We start from the raw sequence: 20,509 nt of genomic DNA on the forward strand, positions 1-20,509 counted from the left end.
GTGTGCTGACACCACTCCCTTGAGCCAGGCGCTGCCCACAGCTCTGGGTCTGGAGAAGCTGATGGGCGAACTTCAGACTTCTCTGACCACGCCAGAGGGTCGTGCTCTGGCTGGGAGGCTGAAGTCTGGGGTGGCCAAGTGGCCTGTTGGTGAGTTGGGGAGCAGGGAGGAGTATGTCCTCGCTTGTCTCTGCAACCCAGCCATCAAGGGCAATGTTGTTAGTGCCGGCGACTTGCCCGGGTGGAGGGACCTCCTGGTACAGAAGGTGAGGGAGGAGGAGGCCGCTAGGGCCCGCAGAGACCAGGAGGTTGTTAGTGGTGCGGGGGCAGCCCCCGCCGCCCAACCTGCACCCAGCAGCAGCGTGGGCGGCCAGCCAGCATCAGCTTCACCTTCCTCTTCCCAGTCCAGCAGCGTGGCATCCCAGGCAGCGCCAACGCAGCAGCCACTTGCTCCTGCCTCGAAATCCGCCCAGTGGTTTCAGCGGGTGTGTCTTGGTGCCTTGCCTGGTGTGCGGGAGGCTCGACCTGCCAGGCCCCCCTCCAGTGCTGAGCAATGCATTGCGCAGTACTTGGAGGAGCCTGTGGAGGAAGATGGTGTGGACTGTGCACAGTTCTGGGCGACCCACCACCAAGTCTGGCCGGACCTGGCGGTGGTTGCTGTGCGCCTCCTCTCCTGCCCCCCAACCAGTGTCCAGAGTGAGTGGGTGTTTTCACGTGCCGGGGATGTGGTGACACCCTCTCGCTCCCGCTTGGATGCTGGTCTGGTGGAGCATCTGGTCTTCCTCAAGATCAACCTCCCCCTGCTGGGCTACCCCAAGCTGGAGATTGAGCTGGGTGAGTGATTACCGTGGTTGCCCCATGGTTGGTCACCTGCCTGGCTCAACCTCTGCGCTCATCCCTCCCCTCCCCCCTTCCACCTCTAGCTGAGCTGACGTAACGGATGCTGAGCCGTGCCAGCCAAGTCGCAGCGTACAGTGCCCACACAAATGCAGTGGTAGTAGTAGTAGTAGTGCTGCAACTGGCCAAACGTTTACAATGCCCACCTAAAAAGAAACCCAATGCTGACCAGCACAGGCCCTTATCTCTCCACCTGTCAGAATTTGGGGACCTGGCATGGGCACGGCACACATACCAAAAGTAGCACAGCCCTAATAGTACTAGACTTTCAGCGGCAGCAGCGGGTATACGTTCTGTAAATATGTAAATAAATATGTAAATAAATATGTAAATATTTTTTTAAAAAAATCTCATGTTAAAATCAACCCTCAAAATTTTGCAAAAATCATACTGGTAACAAAGGAATAATAAAATGACTGCTGAATAAATTGATTTTCTGGAAAAGGTTACCAAAAAAATCATGTGTGGGGGGTTGGTTTACATGAAAAATGAGCTTAATATCTTTTTAATGCTACCCCACTTCCTTGCTTCACGAATGAATTATCATCTTATGTTCTTGATTATGGTCACTGTTGATGTTGGCTGATGGCGAAAAAACCACAAACCATCATAATAGCAATGAACTGGCTGCCAACACAACATATTGATTGATAACTATGTATTGCTTGCTTTGATTGTCTGTGTCTGGGTTATTTGAGGGGAGGGGAGGGAATTGGGTGAGTGTGTGTGTGTGTGTGTGTGTGTGTGTGTGGTGCAGGCTGTTTCTTTCTGTTGTGTCTGTCTGTGTGAATGGATGCCTAGCACTGTCTATGTGTGTGGGTGCTTGCTGTGTAGTGTGCTGTCTTCTGTCTGTGCTGTGTGTGTCTGTCTACATGTTTTTCCCCTCCCCCCTCCAACCCTCCCTCCCCCCAATCCCTCCCTCCATCCCTCCCCTCATCCTCCCTCCTTCCTCTTTCTTCATCACCCTCCATCCTCCCTTCCACACCCACCTCACCTGCCCATGGTCTGGCAAGCTGATGAGAATCTGGTCTCTCCCATCGAAGTACACACATCACACGTCTGCATAATATGTGGCTGACCAACTCTGAGCCGGACCCTCCTGCCCCTTCAATCCCCTCTGCTACATCCCTCTCCCCCTCCCACTCCCCCTCCCCTTTCCTCCCCCCTCCTAGCTAGCAGCACACACACACAACACCTGGCAAACACCAGCACACATGCATTCACACTGGTGCCACCACCTGCCTTGGGCCTCTCTGTGTCCTAGAGCAAATATGTGGTGGACCAGAGAACCATTTCTTTCCCCAAGTAAGGCAAAAGGCATGCACTCACTGTGCACATGAAGAAGAGATGAAGACAAGAGACAACTACTAGTAGTACTGAACTGGCAGCAGGTGAGTATTGTGTTGCTTGCCAATGCCATTGCCCATGCTCAATGCTCTGAGTCTGCTGTAACTAACTAGCATCCTCATGCAGCGCAGCTCAGCTCAGCTGCACTCACTGAACTATGTAGACAGACACTATAGACACACTGGTGGTGGTAGTCCTGAATTTTAACTTTCAAATCTGTGCTAGAATTGCCTCTCCTCCTCCTGCCTGTAATTGTGCCCACTCCCCTTGCCGTTGCGTCATCACGGGTTGGCGTGCGTGCACCATCTACTTAGCTCTCCTCTTGTTGGCTTGGCTTGCTAGGCACTGGCTGGCAGCAGCTGTTGGCTGTGTGCTATGCTCAGGCTGTGGTGCGTGTGACTGGCAATGTTGGTGTAGCACTGCACTGGTACTGTTAGTAGTAGTAGTAGTAGTTGTTGCTGGGCTGGCTGGCTGGCTGCTGGCCTGTGCTGACTCTGCGCTTTGTCTGGTTTGGATCGGTCCCCTGGCCTGCCTGGACACCTTCTTGGCCTTTTCATTCTCAGATCAAAACTCGGATGTAGGGTGTGTGTGCATCATCCATGGAGGGGAGGAGCAGCACAGCAGAGCAGGTTGGCTGGCTTCTGTCTGTCTGTGGTGGCCTCAGGCAGGCACTGAGTGAGGCGGTGGTTTCTTTGGGCATCACATCATCCATCATGCAGAGCAGCAGGTCTGCTGCTCTGCTCCGCCTCCTGCTTCTTCTCTGTGTGTGTGCTGTGCTGTGCTGCTCCACTGCTGCTGGCAGGCAGCAGCAGCAGTGGCCTTTTTGCTAGATCAGAGAGTCAATAGTTGGTGTCTCTCTGTGTGTCATCTGAGTTGCTTGGGTAGGCGGTAGGTAAGGTGGACTGACTGGGTGTTACATGTTAGGGAGCCCAGAGAGGGGCAAAAAAGCTGGGGTGGCAATTGATGGGTGCTCCTAGTATTGTTGGTGGATTTTTTGAAAAGAAAAGAAAAATCCCATTGGATAGAATGGGGATTTTGGGCAGCCCCGGACCCGCCTCTGTGGGGTGGCAGCACCCCCAAAGTGGGTCTGGAGCCATGGCAAAAATGGCCTCAGTCCCTCCCGAGCATCCCCGGATAGATAGGAGTGATGGTTTTTTAAATTAATATTTTCTAAGGCATTAAATAATATCTAATTGGAAAGAATAGAATGTGTGTCAGTGGGTGAAAGGTAAAGCCAGCAAGCTCTGAGAGAGATAGTTATTTAATGCCTTAGGAAATCTTAATAAAAAAAACCATCACTCCTATCTATCCGGGGATGCTCGGGAGGGACTGAGGCCATTTTTGCCATGGCCCCAGACCCACTTTGGGGGTGCTGACAGCCCACAGAGGCGGATCCGGGGCTGCCCAAAATCCCCATTCTATCCAATGGGATTCCCCCACCAAAAAATTCACCAATAATACTAGGAGTAACCAATTGCCTTGGGATTTTGGGGGTGGAGGACACCCATGGGTGCCTACCACCCACCCCAGCTTTTTGCCCCTAAGTGCTCCACATAGGGAGTTATGGGCAAAACTTGAAAATATTTTAAAAATTTGTAAAAAATCAGAGGGAGGTCCAATCGATTTGAAGTTTGGGTGGTAGGTGGAACACAAGGTCAGCTTTCATTCTAGGTACTTTTCGAGGTCTGAACCAGTCTGAACCAGTTCATATTCAAACCAAACCAGGGGGTGGTTCGGACAAAACCAAAACCGAACCACCACCCCCGGTTCGAACCTGGTTCGAATCTGAACTGAACCGGGCAAACCGGTTTTGTGCACATCCCTAGTTCTGGTGAGCCAACTATCTTAAAAATTACATGTTAAGCTAGTGGTACATAGCATGTTAACCTTAATGTTGCATAATACAGATAAAAGGTCTGTGGGGGATGTTACCCGCCCCATATCTGATTACAATTATTTCCCACACCTTTTCGTAGTGCAATAACATGGAGGAGGTGGTGAATGAATCAATTCATAGTTTTTGATCAGAGCCAGAAATAATCTCACCCTGCTTTATTTTGCCAAGTCCTCCACAGACAGAAGGGTACTTCTTTTTCATAACTCTTGCCTGACTTTCCAATCACAATGTTGTCACAATTTTCAATCCAACATCTTGGAAATTGTTAGTATTTTCCAATCCAACATATTGGAAATCGGTCGTATGTGTTTCAGCCTCCCTACTCTGTTTCCCAAAGAGCATTTAAATGTGCATCCTCAGTTGCTGGGGAATCAAGTGCAACAACCGTGTGTGTGTGTGTGTGTGTGTGTGTGTGTGTGTGATTCAGTATTTTTTCAGTGTTGCTGGATTACTGAGAACATGGACTCACAAAGTGCATGAGGACCGTGATTTGTGGAAAAGATACAATTAAACAGTGAAAACAAATTGAAATGTTTGCAAGAAGAAATTTAAAGATACAAATTCATATTGATAATCTAAAATTGACTGTTATATTCTTTCTAATTGATAATGTGAACAAAGATGAAATGCTCCAAAGCATTTCACGGGAGAACTGTAGTCAAACATTAATAATTCAGAGCATCTTTCTTGTTGCAAGTCTCTCCCTATTATTCAGCTTAGGTCTCAATATAATAATGTAGCATTTTGGGAAGAAGATACAACATAGTAACCCAGTTGAGGATGCCAAGATGGAGAAGATCTCCACAGCCACCATATACTTTCCTTTTGTGCTCAGGTAGGTTGGGACAAAAGTAATCCAGACACAGCAAAATACCAACATGCTGAAGGTGATGAACTTGGCTTCGTTGAAAGTGTCTGGCAACTTCCTGGCCAGGAAAGCCACAATGAAGCTCAGGATGGCCAGAAATCCCAAGTAGCCCAAGGCAATGTAGAACATGAGGATGGAACCTTCATTGCATTCCATTATGATTTCTTCTGAAAGGGAGTGCAAGTCCAAATGTGGGAATGGAGGAGAGGTGTGAAGCCAAAGAGCACAAATGCTCAACTGTATAAAGGAGCAGCTAAAGATGATGGTGTACGCCAGTCTTTTCCCCACCCATTTCCTCATCCAGCTCCCTGGCTTGGTGGCCATGAAAGCGAGTACCACAATGATGGTTTTTGCCAACATGCAGGAGAGAGCCACTGAGAAGATGATGCCAAAAGCAGTTTGTCGAAGAAGGCAAGTCACCTTCTTAGGTTCACCAATGAACAGTAATGGACAAAGGAAGCAGAGCAGGAGGGAGATGAGGAGAGCGAAGGTGAGATTCCGGTTGTTAGCTTTGACTATGGGGGTTTCTCGGTGTTTAACAAAGATTCTCAGAATCAGTATTGTGACCAGAGAGAGAGAAATAGAAGAAAAAGTAAGACTTTCACCCAAAAAGTCTTTGTAAGATAGGTAGGTGACAGCTTTGAGGACACATTGATCTTGGCCCATGTTTGGATAGTGATCTTCTGGACATTTGATACAGAAATCCATGTCTGCCATAAATTAAAATGGAAGATGCTGTTTAAGAACCTCTCAGAATATGGACTAGCATGGCCTGAAAATTGTGGAATTTGCTAAGAGTTAATGACAATATTGGCTGTGACACGATGCTCTGTCTATCAAATCGTTACCAGAGTTTCTCTTTTACCACACTCAATAAAATCATTATCATATAAGTGTTGATGAAGTTAGCCCTTTTCAGGCTGGACCAGGACTAGGTATTCCACCCAAAGCTATGGCAAAAGTATTGTGGAAACAAGTCCGGTCATCGTGAAGGAGTCACTGAGAAGCTTTCTGTTCAAATGGAGTCATATTAGTCTGCAGATAGCACTATAACTAGAGATAGATAGCACTGCAACTGTTAATATTGGCACTGAGGGAGGTTACATTATTTTTCAACGGGACAGGTTCTTCTGTGTCCGCTCTTTGACATCTGTGTCTTCTTTTAAAAAAACTAAAATCTAAAAACCTTTTCATTTGCTCAGTCTTTTAATTGGTTTCTCAGCTCTCCTGCTATTCAATCTGTCTTTTTCATGTTTGTTGCTTTTTGGTGTTTTATGGTTTTTATTGTTTTAAAGGATATTAATGTTTTAATGTGATTTTCTTACATTTTTTAAAAAATTGTAAACTGCCTTGGGATAAGTTTTATGAAAGGCAGTATAGAAATTGAATTATATAAATAAACAAACAAATAGCCTATAACTATTGGTCTTGATTATAGGGAATCATAGGAACATAGGACACAGCCTTATACCAAAATTGGGAAGAGAGCTGGTCTTGTGGTAGCAAGCATGACTTGTCCCCTTAAGCTAAGCAGGGTCTGCCCTGGTTGCATATGAATGGGAGACTAGAAGTGTGAGCACTGTAAGATATTCCACTCAGGGGATGGAGCTGCTCTGAGAAGAGCATCTAAGCTCCAAGTTCCTTCCCTGGCATCTCGAAGATAGGGCTGAGAGAGATTCCTGCCTGCAACCTTGGAGAAGCTGCTGCCAGTCTGTGTAGACAATACTGAGCGAGATGGACCTATGGTGTGACTTAGTATATGGCAGCTTCCTATGTAAGTCAGACCATTGGTCCATCAAGCACGGTATTGTCTGCACAGACTGGCAGTGCCTTCTCCAAGATTACAGGTTGGAGTTCCTCTCAGCCCTATCTGGAGATGCCAGAGAGGGAACTTGGAACCTTCTGCATGTTTGTTTGTTTGTTTGTTTATTAATTTCTGTATGTTTTATACTGCCCTTCCAAAATTGGCTCAGGGCAGTTTACAATGTAAGCATACAGATACTCTTCCCAGAGTGGCCTCATATCTTACGGTGCTCACATGTCGTCTCCCATTCAAGTGCAAACCCTGCTTAGCAAAGGAGACAATTCATGCTTGCTACCACAAGACAGCTCCCAAACCGGAGGAGGACACTTGTCCTACCCAGTTTTCGGTTGTGTGAATGACCTCATTTTGGATTTCACAAATAAATAATTTGGACTTTGGGCTTCAATTGACCATTCATTTCTATTTCTATCACAAAGAAATATAGTAAATAGCAAAATATGTAGTGATATGTGGTGTATAAAGCATGTAGAACTATAGTGAAGTGTGGTTTTCTATGTAAAAATACCACTCACAAGCATTTCCTCCCTAGACTATAGAGTGTTGTACTTGGAGTGGAAATCATTTATAGCCTTCTCTACAAACGGCATTTGTGAACTGTACCAATAGCAATTCCCATTCCCTGACATTCAAGAGGCAGTGAGGAGTCCAGAAACACTGCAGGACATAAATGCTGTTAGCACTGCATGCCAACTCTCCTCAATTGTAGGAGTTTTCAGGATAGCCAAAGACCTGTCAAGTAACATTCCCTCGATCTGGATGTGTTGTCACATATATGATGCCCATTGTAAACGAACAATCTCTCCTACCATTTTGATTTGAAATCTCCCCTTCCGGACATGGATCACAATCATAACAGCAAAATGGCTCCCCTTCCTTCTTTTTCCTTCTGAAACCAGGAAGGCAGTTGTCATTACACAAAGAAACGGGCAACACCTATGAAGAATAAAAGGAGCTTATAATGGATAGAAAATATATTTCCAAAGCACTCGTTTGATTTGCTGGTATATGAGGCAGATCTCAAGAAATATAATGGTATCATTATGATCACATATGGTTCTTTGCAGGGGGTGTTATTTCGTTCTGAAGCCTGATAAATGGCAGAACCAAGTTTGTTTCAGAGTACACGTGGAATATTGAAACACACTTGAAGCAATGGCAGACACTGAGGTCATTCAATGTTTGGGTAACTGAAAACTGCGTAGGACAAGTGTCCTATCCAGGTTCGGGAGCTGAATGTGCTCCCAATTTTTGGTTGTGTGGGGGCAAACAACTAGGTAGGAGGAGGGAGAACTGATTGGAATCAAGGTAGGAGGAAAAGCTGAATAGGACAGTTTTTCCTCCTACCTTGATCAAATGCTGGGTATGAAAACTGGGTAGGATAGCGCTGTCCTACCCAACTCTTCATCCTACCTTGATTCTACGCAATAACTTCTACCTCCTCCTATCTAGCGGTTTGCTGCCACAAAATTGAAAATTCAGAGCACACACACTCCCAAATCTGAGTAGGACACATGTCCTACCCAGTTTTGGGTTATGTGAATGACCTCATTTTGGATTTTACCCATAAATATACTGGCCTTTGGGCTTCAAATGTAGCTATTCATTTCTAGCTACAGAAACTCACACGGGTTCATGTCTATCAAGTCCCACTGCAATGTGGCACATGAGTTCCCTGGCACAGATTTCCCCACAGGTGCCGGGCTAGTTCCCCATATGCAGGTCAGGCTGCAAGGGGTGGTCTGTGCAGGGTCAAGTGTAGCTGTGGTCAGCAGGCTGAGGTCAGGAACCCGGAAGTCACAGTCTACAAGTGAAAAGGAGGAATCGAGGTCAAGCAATTAAAGGTCAGGAGCCAAGTATCAAAAAAGAATCAGGAAAAAGAGAAGGCCAAGCAGCCTGAGGACAGGAACCAAGGAGCTGAACAAGGAGCCGGCAGAAGGGAAGGTTAAGTGCCGGAGAATCCAGTCTATGCAGGAGCAGAGAGAGATTCATTTAACAAAGTTGTTTCAGCAAGGGACAGAGCTCTATTGAACCTTGATATAATCCAGCTGTTTGACTCCTGCTTCTGGCTCCACCCCCCATCCCTACAGTATGCTGGAATTAAAGTGGCAGTGCCCAATTTCATAGGTGTAGGCTTCAATGGGATGCAAGTTTCCATAAGCCTTCATGTCAGCAGGCTGGTCCTCAGAAGATGTCATGTCCTGGCCCTGGGGCGCTGAATGTTGTTGCCCCTTGTGGTACCTGCTATATTGCCGAAAACTCCCAGGCATTTGAAACCCTGACAGGCCACACCTTTTGGAATCACTGATTGACCCTTTCTTCCATGAGGAAGTATAAAAGACTTCCTGTTGGAAGCTACCCTTGCCTCAGTAGTCAGGTTCACCAGATCTGGTGTGCATCTCCAAGTTATTTCTCCTGACTTGTTGTGACACCTGCTACCGATTGGATTCCTCTGTCTCCTGATTACAGATCTGGTTTTATGCTTTACATGAGCTTTTGGACTTGTATCTCCAGGTACTGCTGCTGATGGCCCTGCCACTCTGACAGAAGAGTTCTCTTAGTCTGAAGATGCAGGACAAGGGAATGTCCTCTGGCTTTAATGGAGGAGGTGTTGAGGTAGGGATTTCCCATGCAGACTCATCGCTGAACTGTCCATGTCTGCCCTCCTGTTAGGGGGTTTCAGAGCCTGGGATTATGACAATATCCTGCTCTGGCTTTGGAGGCATTTCCTAGCCATTTCATAGAGCACCCGTCCTACCATGAAGCATAGATTAGTGATAGATTTACAGCACCAAACAGGCCATGTTTATTATTGGTTCACTGCTTTAGATACCCCGTATAATACATCTAATACTATGGCTAGATGGAAGGAGTCCATTAGCACATCATATTTTGAGGATATAGATAAGGAGGAATTCTCCATGTTGTGCAGTCAGTGATTATTATTATATTCAAGAGGAGAGACTATGTTTGGATAGGGCCTCTAGAGGCAGTTTAGGAGCTCCCATTCTTTCCACAAGAGCAAGGGACCCTGAGACTGATGAAAAGCAGTTTTGTCTGGAGAATCACCGCCATTGGTTCCTGATTTAGCTACACCCATATTGAGGTGTATATTTAGTGCTAAAGATCTTGTAGTTCAGGTGCTCCAGGTCCTCATATAGTAGTTGGGCTGCCCTATTGGTTCTATTTTTTGTGGCAGAATCCTCTCACCTTAGGTTTTATTCCAATGTAACTTTGATCTCCCTGTGCTGTTTTAAGGGATACTTACAGGATTCTCCATTTGAGAGTATTTTCACTTTACATATGGGCCCATTACATGTATCATTGTGGGAGGTGTGTTGTGATGGTGTTTGGCTCATAACCAGAGAGTATCTAGATTAGTCCAGCTGGCCTCACATTTTCACCCATTAAGTTACTTATTTATGTGGAGAGTATTTTACTCCTTGGTTAAGTCTATTAAGAGGGTCTAGCATGTTTAAGCAGGCACTTTGGTGCTGCGTTGAGTGATAAGGCTTTTATATATGTGGTAGGATCTTCTTTTGAAGAGTACCTTATAGTATTTAAGAGCCCAATAGATGCATTTTTATGGCTTTTTGGAAATGGTTGTTTCTTTAAGATCAATGGGATGAAGATGAGCCCAGCTGGCTAATTAGTTTCATCCCTCATGTGATCGTTTGAGTTTTTGTAGAGAGTATTTAACTCCCAGTTTGAGTTTGACCTATGAAGGTTCATAGCATGTTTTTGTAAGCACTTGTGTGCTGCTCTTATGACAAGGTTTTCCCCTCAAATGAGAAGGTTCATAGCATGTTTTTGCAGGCACTTGTGTGCTGCTCTTATGACAAGGCTTTTCCTCAAATAAGGTTGGTGTGGTTACATTTGCATTATATACTTGTCATGATGTTCTTAGCACTGTTGATGGTATATTTTATGTTCATTCATGTATGGACATTAGGAACTTCTGATGAAGATACATGTGAAACAGACTATCATCTAGGGAGTCTGTCAAGTTCTTCAAATTCTTCAGTTTCCAGTCTTTGATCAAGCTACAAGAAAGTCTTCAAGTCTTCATTTAAACTTTAAGACTCCAGGGGTTTCAGCAAACTGGCACCAGCAGCTTCATATTAGTTTGTTTATATTACCAGTGTTTGCTCTATTGCACCATTGTTTCTCTGAGAGTGTGTTTTTGCCATTGGAGGGTTTGTTATAGTTTACATTGTTGTATTTTGTTGCTGCTTATCTCTGGATGCCTTTATTTTGAGATCATATATACAGTATTTCTTCATTCTACACTGTGCCCTTGCTTTTTTTTAATACCTTGCCTATTTCACATGGGTTCTCTTCATTTGTTTGTTTCTGTGCCTGTGACCCTGTTTTTTCATGTAGATTTAATGCACCAACAAAATATAGTTAATGATATTCAATCAATTTGGATGATATGTCTGACTAGCATCATTGAATAATGAGAGAGAATGTCTGGAAATGGAGCAGGGGGCAGGGAGTGGCTGAAGCAGCCAAATTACTTCAGTAAAATTTGAATATTGTTACTTTGATTTGGACCACACCAGTCATGGTCTGGAAGCAAAGTTTTGGTGTCCAAATTGGACTGTAAGTCTTTTGAACTGAATCAGCTACCAAAGCTCTAACAGTCTTATTAGGCACCCAACCATTTGAGTTTCATATTAAAATAATAACAATCCATATATGCCAAGGGCATGCCTTTCAGATTTTCTGCCTCAGTTGGCAAAAGGGGGCCAGCTCAATTCATGGATAATTTCTAGTACCACTCAGTCCTAAATCAACCAAAACTTAGGATGCCTTTTTTGGAAGGGTGGTATAGAAATCAATCAATCAATCAATCAATCAATCCAATCAATCAATCAAATAAGTAAGAGAATAAATAAATAAATAAATGCAACCTGATTTATATGCAGTCTGATGCAGGATGAAAGTAGGAAATTGGGAAAGTAGGGCAATTGGGAGGAAGAAAAACACCTTGGATCTCATGAAAGTTTTCCTGCTCTTTATAGAGGCTTGTATGAAATGGGAATTTTTGAAAATGTTATATCTTATTTCATATGACTAATGTGTAAAGGCCAGGAATGAACCTGAAAGGTACATAATGAAACTTATTTAACAATCCCCTGAAGAAATGAACCTGAGAGTCTAGATCTTACCCACCTGGTTAAAGCTTCTGTGCCAGAGGATTTTGTCATCATGAATGGTGATGTCTTTGCCTGAAGGATCTTGAGGACTGAGCTTCCCAACTTTTACTCTAAGAAAGGAGTTGTTCAGGAAAGTGACCAAATTGATTATATCAAACCCGGTTGCTAATTCTTGATTCTCATCAAAAGACACTGAATCTCCGGCACTGTTGTTGAATGTGATCCTTCTTAAAAAGGGATGCAGCTATGGGGAAAAAACCCCAAATTAGGACCTTTTAATCTTCTTGACAATGAGAATGACAAATTCTCCTTCTTGATGGATATGGTTTTTTTTGTCACAGAATGGTTAAGAGAAACATGAAATCTTTTACTAATACTGAAGCTTAAACACCTAGTTAGTTTTAAGGAGGAGAGAGAGAATAGGATTCTTTGATCCTATGAAATATGTTTTTGAATCTTTATTTTGGAATGTGTGGCATTATAGACAAAATTGATCTTGGGATATTTTACTGCATCTGTAAGTCCTTTTTCTTATTACTGTGCTATGCTGGGTTTTGGGGTTTTTTTTTACGTTTTCCAGGCAGGGTGGTTTTCACATGGCTCTGTGGTCGCCAGGAGTCGACACTGACTCGATGGCACAACTTTACTTTATCATGCATCAGTGATTCATGATACTAGGAGTAACTGCACAGCTTCTCTGCTTTTCTCCCCCTTTGCTCTATCCACATAGGAACCTTTCTGCATGGAAATACTGTGGGTATCATACATTCCCCTTTCCTCACTCATCATTATCTATCCCCTTCAGAATTCCTGCCATTTCCAATTATATTTTATATATTTATAAAATATAATATAAAATATAAATAAAATTTATATTTTATAATTGCACTGCCAGCACAGTACTGTAACACTTTCTCTCCTTTTCACATCTTGATGGGTGCATATGCATGGGGCATTCATTGTGTTACATTGTCTTCGCCAGATATTCCAGGCGAATATACATTCATTTCTTCGCGTGGGAGTAGTGTAGTTGACTATGTTATGCTTTCTCGCTCCCTGCTCCCCCTGGTTACATCTTTTGAGGTGGGCAAGCAAATCTTTAGTGACCATCTTCCGATGCTCACTTGTTTAGCTCTACCTCAGGTGAGGGGGGATACCCCTTTCCCTTGCCTGTATGAGCAAAGATCAGCTAAGCTGGGTTGTAAAATCAAGTGGTCTAAGAAAGTTGAAAACGAGTTGAATACCTTATATGATTCCCCTGAGGGAAGCAATTTGTATAACTTAATTGTATTAGATCAACCGGGTCCACAAGCAATTACTGCATATGAGGACCTAGAAGGTATGGTGTTTCAAAAGATTTTGTCTTCTAGATACCCACACCCTTCTTATGTGTATAATGGAAAACGACCTAATACCTGGTATGACTCGCATTGCAGGAGGCTGCGTGATCAGTTGAAAGGCATTTATCGAGATTATAGATTGAGTTTAGATCACAATCTCCCACCAACATATTTTTTGATTAAGAAGGCCTACAAAAGGAGCCTTAGATCTGCCAAGACTCAGGCATTAAAAAATACCTGGGGTAAGCTAATATTGGCTACAAACCAAAAAGACAGTCGTGCTTTTTGGAATATTGTTTCGATGATGAACCATCCTAATATGTTGTGTAGGATCCCAGCTGAAACTTGGGAATCCCATTTTTATGCTCTTTATAATGATGCTCAACCCACGCAGCTTTCTGCGTCACCCTCATTTGAGAAGTTACCCTTATGGCCCCCGGTTGTGCCAGATGAAATAGTTGATCTGTTTAGCCATCTGGTAAAGCCCCAGGCCCTGACGCTATTCTTCCTGAGGTCTTGCTAGCCAATGTGGAATGGTGGGCCCCTGTCTTAGCCAATCTGTTCACCTCAATAAACATTACAGGTATTTTCCCTGCTAAGTGGAGAATAGCAATAGTGGTTCCGTTTTTTAAATGGGGTTCCCATCTTGACCCGTTTAATTACAGAACCATTAGCCTGCTTTCAGTAGTGGGCAAAGTATATGTCCTTTGTTTGCTATCCAAACTTGAAACATGGATTTCTGACCAGCAGATCCTAGGGACCGAACAGGCAGGCTTCAGAGCTGGTCGCTCTACACTTGACCACTGTATGATTCTGAACCATCTTGCTTGTAAATATTCTAGCGCGCCCAAGGGTAGACTTTTTGCAGCTTTCATGGATTTAAAAGCTGCTTTTGACCTTATTTCTAGGGAATTATTATGATCTAAGAAGCTTGGAAAATCTTCGATGGACAAAAGACTGCTGTTTTTGATTATGCAGCTTCATGCTAACTCCTCTATCCGAGTCAGATATGCTTCTAATGGGGCACTAACTGATTTAATCCCTGTCACTCGCGGGGTTAGGCAGGGCTGTGTTCTGGCCCCTACCTTGTTCAATCTTTTCATCAATGATCTAGCGCAGTGCTTAGAAAAGGTAGATTCACACGCCCCAAAGCTGGCTGATATTCGTGTGCCAGTGTTGCTGTACGTGGATGACGCGGTGCTATTATCCCAGACTCGACTCGGTCTTGGTAGATTGCTGACAGCCTTTGCCCAATATTGCAATGACAACAATTTATCCATTAATTATGAGAAATCTAAGGTCCTGGTTTTTACTAAAGCTAGGAAACTTTATAAGTGGGTGATTAATAAGGAAAATATTGAGCAGGTTTATAAATTTAAATATCTTGGTATACATTTCCAACACAATCTCAACTGGAAATCTCAAAGATTGTATTCTATCTCTATTGCCCGTAAAACCCTCAACGCTTTTTTGCGATTTTACTATTCTAAAGGAGGCCAGTATATGCCTATGGCCATCCAAGTTTTTCGAGCAAAGATTGTAGCCCAATTACTTTATGGCGTCCCACTTTGGATTCAGGGAGTCACATCAGAGATGGAAACGGTTCAGTCATTATTTCTTAGGGCTACCTTTGGGGTTCCTAGGTGTGTACCTTACTCTGCATTGTGTTTGGAATCTGGACTTTTTACTGTTCTCGCTAAAGCATGGGAACTTACTTTTACCAAATGGATCAAACTCTGCTTGGATACCCAGGAGCGCTCCTATTTTTTGTTCCTATGGAGAGACTCCTTTCCTAGCCCTTGGTTGTCATATGTTAACAACAAAATAATGCAAATGGGCCTATCTCCCTCTGAAATTCTACTCATGGGAATTGAGAAGGCGAAGGTTACACTTATACAACGCCTTCATGATATTGAGCACCAAAATCTTGTTTCTGGGGGAAACAGGACCTGTTCTCCCCTATTTTTTGGCATTATGCCCCCTTTGGGGAATAAAGGTGCTAAGTATTTAGCTTCCCTACACTTTCCTAAGTTTAGGATAGCTTTTACTAGGGCCCGCATGAACGTGTTGCCTTCAGCCCTTCTGGAAAAAAGATTTCGCAAGGGATCTTCAGATTATGGCCTATGCCCCTGTGGTGCAGGCCTTCCTGAAACTGTTTCGCTTTTGCTGCTCTATTGATCCCTGTATTCTGATACCAGAAAAGAACTCATATTCCCTCTAGTGGAGCATTTTCCAGGAAGAGCTGACCCCTTTTATTTGAATCTTTGTCTTGAGGATCTAGACAATGAAATTACCAAGGTGGTGGCGAAATTCTTTTATGTTGCTATTAGACTAAGATCCTGTTTAAGATCTAAATTTTAGGAGCTACTGTTCATTATTATGTACCATACTACTGCTGGCATATTCTGTTTTTAATTTTCTTTTAATTCTTGTATGTTTTCTGTATGGCCTACGGCCACAATAAATTGATTGATTGATTGTGTTACATTGTGTTGTCAAGCCACATGAGAACATTCAGATTTAAACAAAAAGTTCAACTCCACTGCATTCTTGCTCACTTCTATCACTGTTCTCAAGCACTGCATTGCATCTGCTGCTGTTTTGCTTGTGGATGCACATGTGATAATGCACTCCACAGCATGGTGTTGTACCCTGGAGTGGGAAGATGGGAGGGGTGGGGAACGCAATTTGTTCTATCCGCTGGCAATAAGGATGATTCTGCCGCCATAGTGGCAACATGTGATGAGGTGTGTCTCTTATGTAGCTGAGCAACACACTTAAGAATCCAGCATGTTGACTCCTTTAGTGTACAGTATACACAGCCCTTGATTATACAACCTGAATGATACATTGGACTGAGTCTCACAATCAGTGAGACCCGGTTTCTTTGAGTGCGCAGGGAGAGTGGGCTAAGTCTGCTATCCCTGCACACGAGTGGGAAGGGAGCCCTGGGCAGCCGGATCAGCTGCCCACACGATTGCCAGCTCCATGATGGGCATTCTGGCAAGACCCCTGGAGCGGGGAGGCGGCTTTTTGCCTCCGCTCTGGGGGTCTCCTCCGAAGTAGGTGCAGTGTGAAGCCGTGCCATGGCTACTCATGATCTACAAAACCAGGTTTGCAGAGCACTCACTCTGCAAACCTGGTATTAGGGCAGGGGTTCTTGAGCAGGTTACCCACTCTAGAACCACTGGGATCACAGCCAAGCCCGGTGGTTCTTATGATCTGCAAAAATCGTGCTAGGCTCTCCTAGTCCAATTTTTGCAGATAGTGAGAATAGCCCCATTGTGTCCCTGTGTATCCCCACTGAGGTCCCTTTGGGAGCTTGGACAGCTGGCTGACCATTATGATGCACAGGGCAAATTTCAGGAATGTGTACAACTACGGATCCACCCTCCCATCCCTCCTTCCAGTATCCATTGTCAGGGAACCCAACCAAAGAGCAACTAATGAACAAAACAAAGGGCTCCAAAGATGTCCGTGCAGGTGTGTGGAGAGGTAAGCAGAGATAGGAGAAGCTAATAGCAACTACTGCTAACTAATTCTGATCAGCCCAAAGGAAAGCAACTGGTGGGAAAAACCCCCAGGCCTAAAACAAACAAAATAGCAGCCCAAGATTTTCGTGCTATAGAATGCCGAGCCACTGAAGTGGGTGCCAGAGGGTCTCACTCACTGACATGAAACTCCCAGACCAAACCACGAAAGACAGAAACATGCCATATTTGCAGTTAGGTTCCAGACCTTGCCCAGACTAATTAATTAATTAAATTTGAGAAATCCCAAATTCTGGAAAAATCCATTTCTTTCCCAGAAAATGTGCAAAAACATCTCCATTGGCAAGCATGGGGTATGAGACCTCATAGAGCTAGGTAAAGCCGAGAGTTAACAGAGAGATAAGATGTTCATGGGCTTGCATACTTCAAGCATTTTTACTAGTGTATATATACACACACACACACCCCAACATACACACAAACAGAGGATTTTAAAAGCTGCAAACAGAACTCCATACAAGTATTTTCTGGATCCCAGAACAATACAGTTAATCAAAAAGAACAGTATAAATTTGTTGTTGATTAACAAACAGAAATATAATGTGCAAGACATTTTCAACTTCCACCTTCTTCAGTTGCTCTGATGTTATATGAAAGGTACAGTGGCTGCAGTGACGGTAATATAATGTCCATGACGGAGGATTCAGCAGTCTAAGATTGTGCTGTCTACTAGGTTGAGGCCTGCTGGGGCTAGTGTCCGGGGGCCGTGGTTGCAAAACCTCTCTTTTGTTTCGAACTTCACAGCATCTAATGGAGTATCTACTGCAGTCAGATAGTGAGGCTAGTCTCACAACTGCACAAAACAGGACTAAGGGAGCTCAGCCCTGTTTTGTGCAGTTGTGTGCCAAATTGGGAGCCCATTTCCTTGATGATGAGTTGACTCATGAGGAGAGGATACAACAAGGTTTCCAGCGAGGGGAGTTCTGGGACCCCACTCGCATGGGGCATTCTGGGACTTCCAGGTGCAGGGTGCCGGAAGGTTCCTGATCCCTCCCGCCCCAACTAGCTCCGTAACGGAGCTGGCAATTGTGTGGGTGGCCTCTGTGCTCTTCTGTGGGGAGAGCGGGTCAAGCCTGCTCTCCATGCAGAACCCATTCTGGCTCGCCACACTGCTCGTGTGCAGAGCCTTAGTGTGTGTTTGCTAGTGTTAAAATGTTTGGCCACTGATTGTTCTGTTTTTAGTCTGTATGTCTGTATGTCCATGTATATGTGTGCCTTCCCCCCCCATCAACTTTGCAATGCCTGGACCAATACAAACCAAATTGTGTACAGTTGTAGGGACACATAGGAACACCTCAATGGCATTGAGGGCACATTTGGGGCACAAGTGGGCTATCTTGTGGACTGTCTAACTGATAGGAACTAAATTTGCTACAGTTGTAGGACACACAGAGACATCACATTGGTGTAGTTTGTAATGATGTTATCCGCCTCTATTCAAGGTACATGAAGATTTCAGGCGTAATTGGGCTAACTTATGGACCACCTAACTGATTTGGACCAAATTTGGTGCAGTTGTAGTGAGTGACACAAAAGGACACTTCAAGGGCATAGTTTGTGCTGATGTCATCCACCCCAATTCAAGATGGTGGACAAGTTAACATTTGAGGTGCAAGTGGGAACCGATTGGGGCCAAATTTGGTACAGTTGTAGGGACACCTCAATGGCATAGTTTGCAATGATGTCATCCAGCCCAATTCAAGATGGTGGATGCATGAACATTTGAGGCACAAGTGGGCTAACTTGTGAAATGCCTGATTTGAACCAAATTTGCTACAGCTGTAGGGACGCAGCTATAGATCGAGACATCCATAAGGATGGCTCAACGGCATAGTTTGTGATGATGTCATCTACCCCGAGTCAAGATGGCAGACTTGTGAATGTTTTAAGGGTGAAGTCAGTTAACTTGTGAGGATAGCAATTAGCAATTAAGATTATAGTGAAAGGAAAGTAGGCAGATTAGTTATTACCAGAACAACTTGTGGGTTTTTTTTTTTGTTATAATTACAGACTTGTGATTACAGACGTGTGTACATAGGACATTTGTTGTCTCACCCACAAACTGAATATTGCATCCTAGTCATTTGCACTAAATCAGGGAGATTGCACAACAAAACTATGGATATCTGTAAGTACCTTAACTGGAAATCCTGTCATCCCAAACAGCAAATAATTATAATTAATTTTAATTTTAAAAAGTATTAATTTTAGTACTAATAATAAAAATAAATCTACAGCTTGGCTCAAAGAATCAATCTGTAACTACAAATAAGATTATGAAAAAAGAACCAAAGAATTTAAAAGACATCTTCTGCAAAGAGGCTATCCTGCACATATCATCACCTTGAACATCCACCGAGCATCCATTGTAACCAGAGAGACTTTTCTCCACAATGGCAACATAACCACCAACAAAGCCCAATGCATCCCATTTGTGGTCGATTTCCATCTTGCAGCTCCTGATTATTACCGAGCACTAAGAGAAAGCTACCAATTTTTAGCCAACTCTGAACATCTTTCTAAAGCAACCAGCAAACCACCTGTTGCAGCATTTTGTCAGCCACCAAATCTGTGTAGATTGCTAGGGAGAACTATAATTAAACCACCAGTCAGGAATCCAGGGTCACACCACTGTGATTTAAAGTGATGTCTTGCCTGTATCTATCTCTGTGATACATCTACTTTCAAGAGTACTATGACTGGAAGAACGTATGAAATCAAACAGAGCATCAGCTGCAGACCCTGTAATGTGATCTACATGACTGAGTGCAAATGACCAGGATGCAATATTCGGCATATGAGTGATGACAACAAATGTCCTACATACACACTTTGATAATCACAGGTCTACAATTAGAACACAAAACTTAGACTAAGCAATAGCCAAACATTTTAACTCTGGTGAACACACACTGGGACTATTATGATGATCTTCAAAAATCGGGCTAGGAGATCGTCAGAACCACCGGGCTCAGCTGTGAACCTGGTGGTTCTAGAGCAAGTAACCTGCTCAAGAACCCCTGCCCATAGCCTGGGTTTGCAGAGTGAGTGCTCCGCAAACCCGGCCTAACTGCTCGGGAGTAGCTCCAGGGGTCTCCTCAGTATGCCCGGCGCGCTCGTGCAGGGCATATTTGGATTCTGGGGGCCGCGTGGCCCTCCAGCTCACCAGCCCCCGCCAGCTCCATCTTGGAGCTGGCAATTGTGTGGGCAGCTGATCCGGCCACCCAGGGCTCCCTCCCTGCTCGTGAGTGGGGAGAGCAGGCTTAATTTGCTCTTCCCGCTCACTACCCCCAACCGGGTCTCACGGATTGTGAGACACTGTCCACTATCTGACTTGTCAATCACTGCAATAGAGACGTCATTGGATGCAGTGAAATTGGAAGCAAGGAAGCTTTAGGATCCATGCACATTCAAGACAGTAGAAATGTATTGTTGAAAAAGTACAGCTGTCTCACGGATTAGAGGGCTAACTGTGAAGATCAAATGTAGGAAGGGCAATATGTCATAGGGCCATCCAGCAACAATGCCTGCAGGAATCATCAGTCAAGATGGTATTAATTGACATCCAGAAAACCTCTTTTTAAATTTTTGTTTGTAGGAACTATACTGGGAATTTAAAAAGCCAA

The 20,509-nt window shown here is 44.1% G+C and overlaps 1 protein-coding gene and 1 long non-coding RNA gene across 2 annotated transcripts; one reads left to right on the top strand and one right to left on the bottom strand.

Annotated features, from left to right (window-relative positions):
* Window positions 1–1,650: 1,650 nt before the first annotated feature.
* Window positions 1,651–10,110, bottom strand: LOC128331050 (vomeronasal type-2 receptor 26-like; the record flags this gene model as incomplete). The annotated part of the gene is made up of 4 exons (XM_053264413.1): window positions 10,099–10,110; window positions 7,640–7,766; window positions 4,861–5,718; window positions 1,651–1,667 (listed from the first exon to the last, which is right to left on the bottom strand). Coding segments are annotated over exons 1-4 (1,014 nt in total), but the record flags the coding sequence as incomplete, so codon positions are not given.
* A 457-nt stretch (window positions 10,111–10,567) lies between these two features.
* Window positions 10,568–11,255, top strand: LOC128330193 (uncharacterized). Its single transcript, XR_008310001.1, has 2 exons — window positions 10,568–10,690; window positions 10,783–11,255. It is a non-coding gene; the product is annotated as an uncharacterized LOC128330193 (long non-coding RNA).
* The last annotated feature ends 9,254 nt before the right edge of the window (window positions 11,256–20,509 follow it).

Source organism: Hemicordylus capensis, chromosome 6 (genome assembly GCF_027244095.1).
Source record: "Hemicordylus capensis ecotype Gifberg chromosome 6, rHemCap1.1.pri, whole genome shotgun sequence".
Lineage (NCBI taxonomy): Eukaryota > Metazoa > Chordata > Lepidosauria > Squamata > Cordylidae > Hemicordylus > Hemicordylus capensis.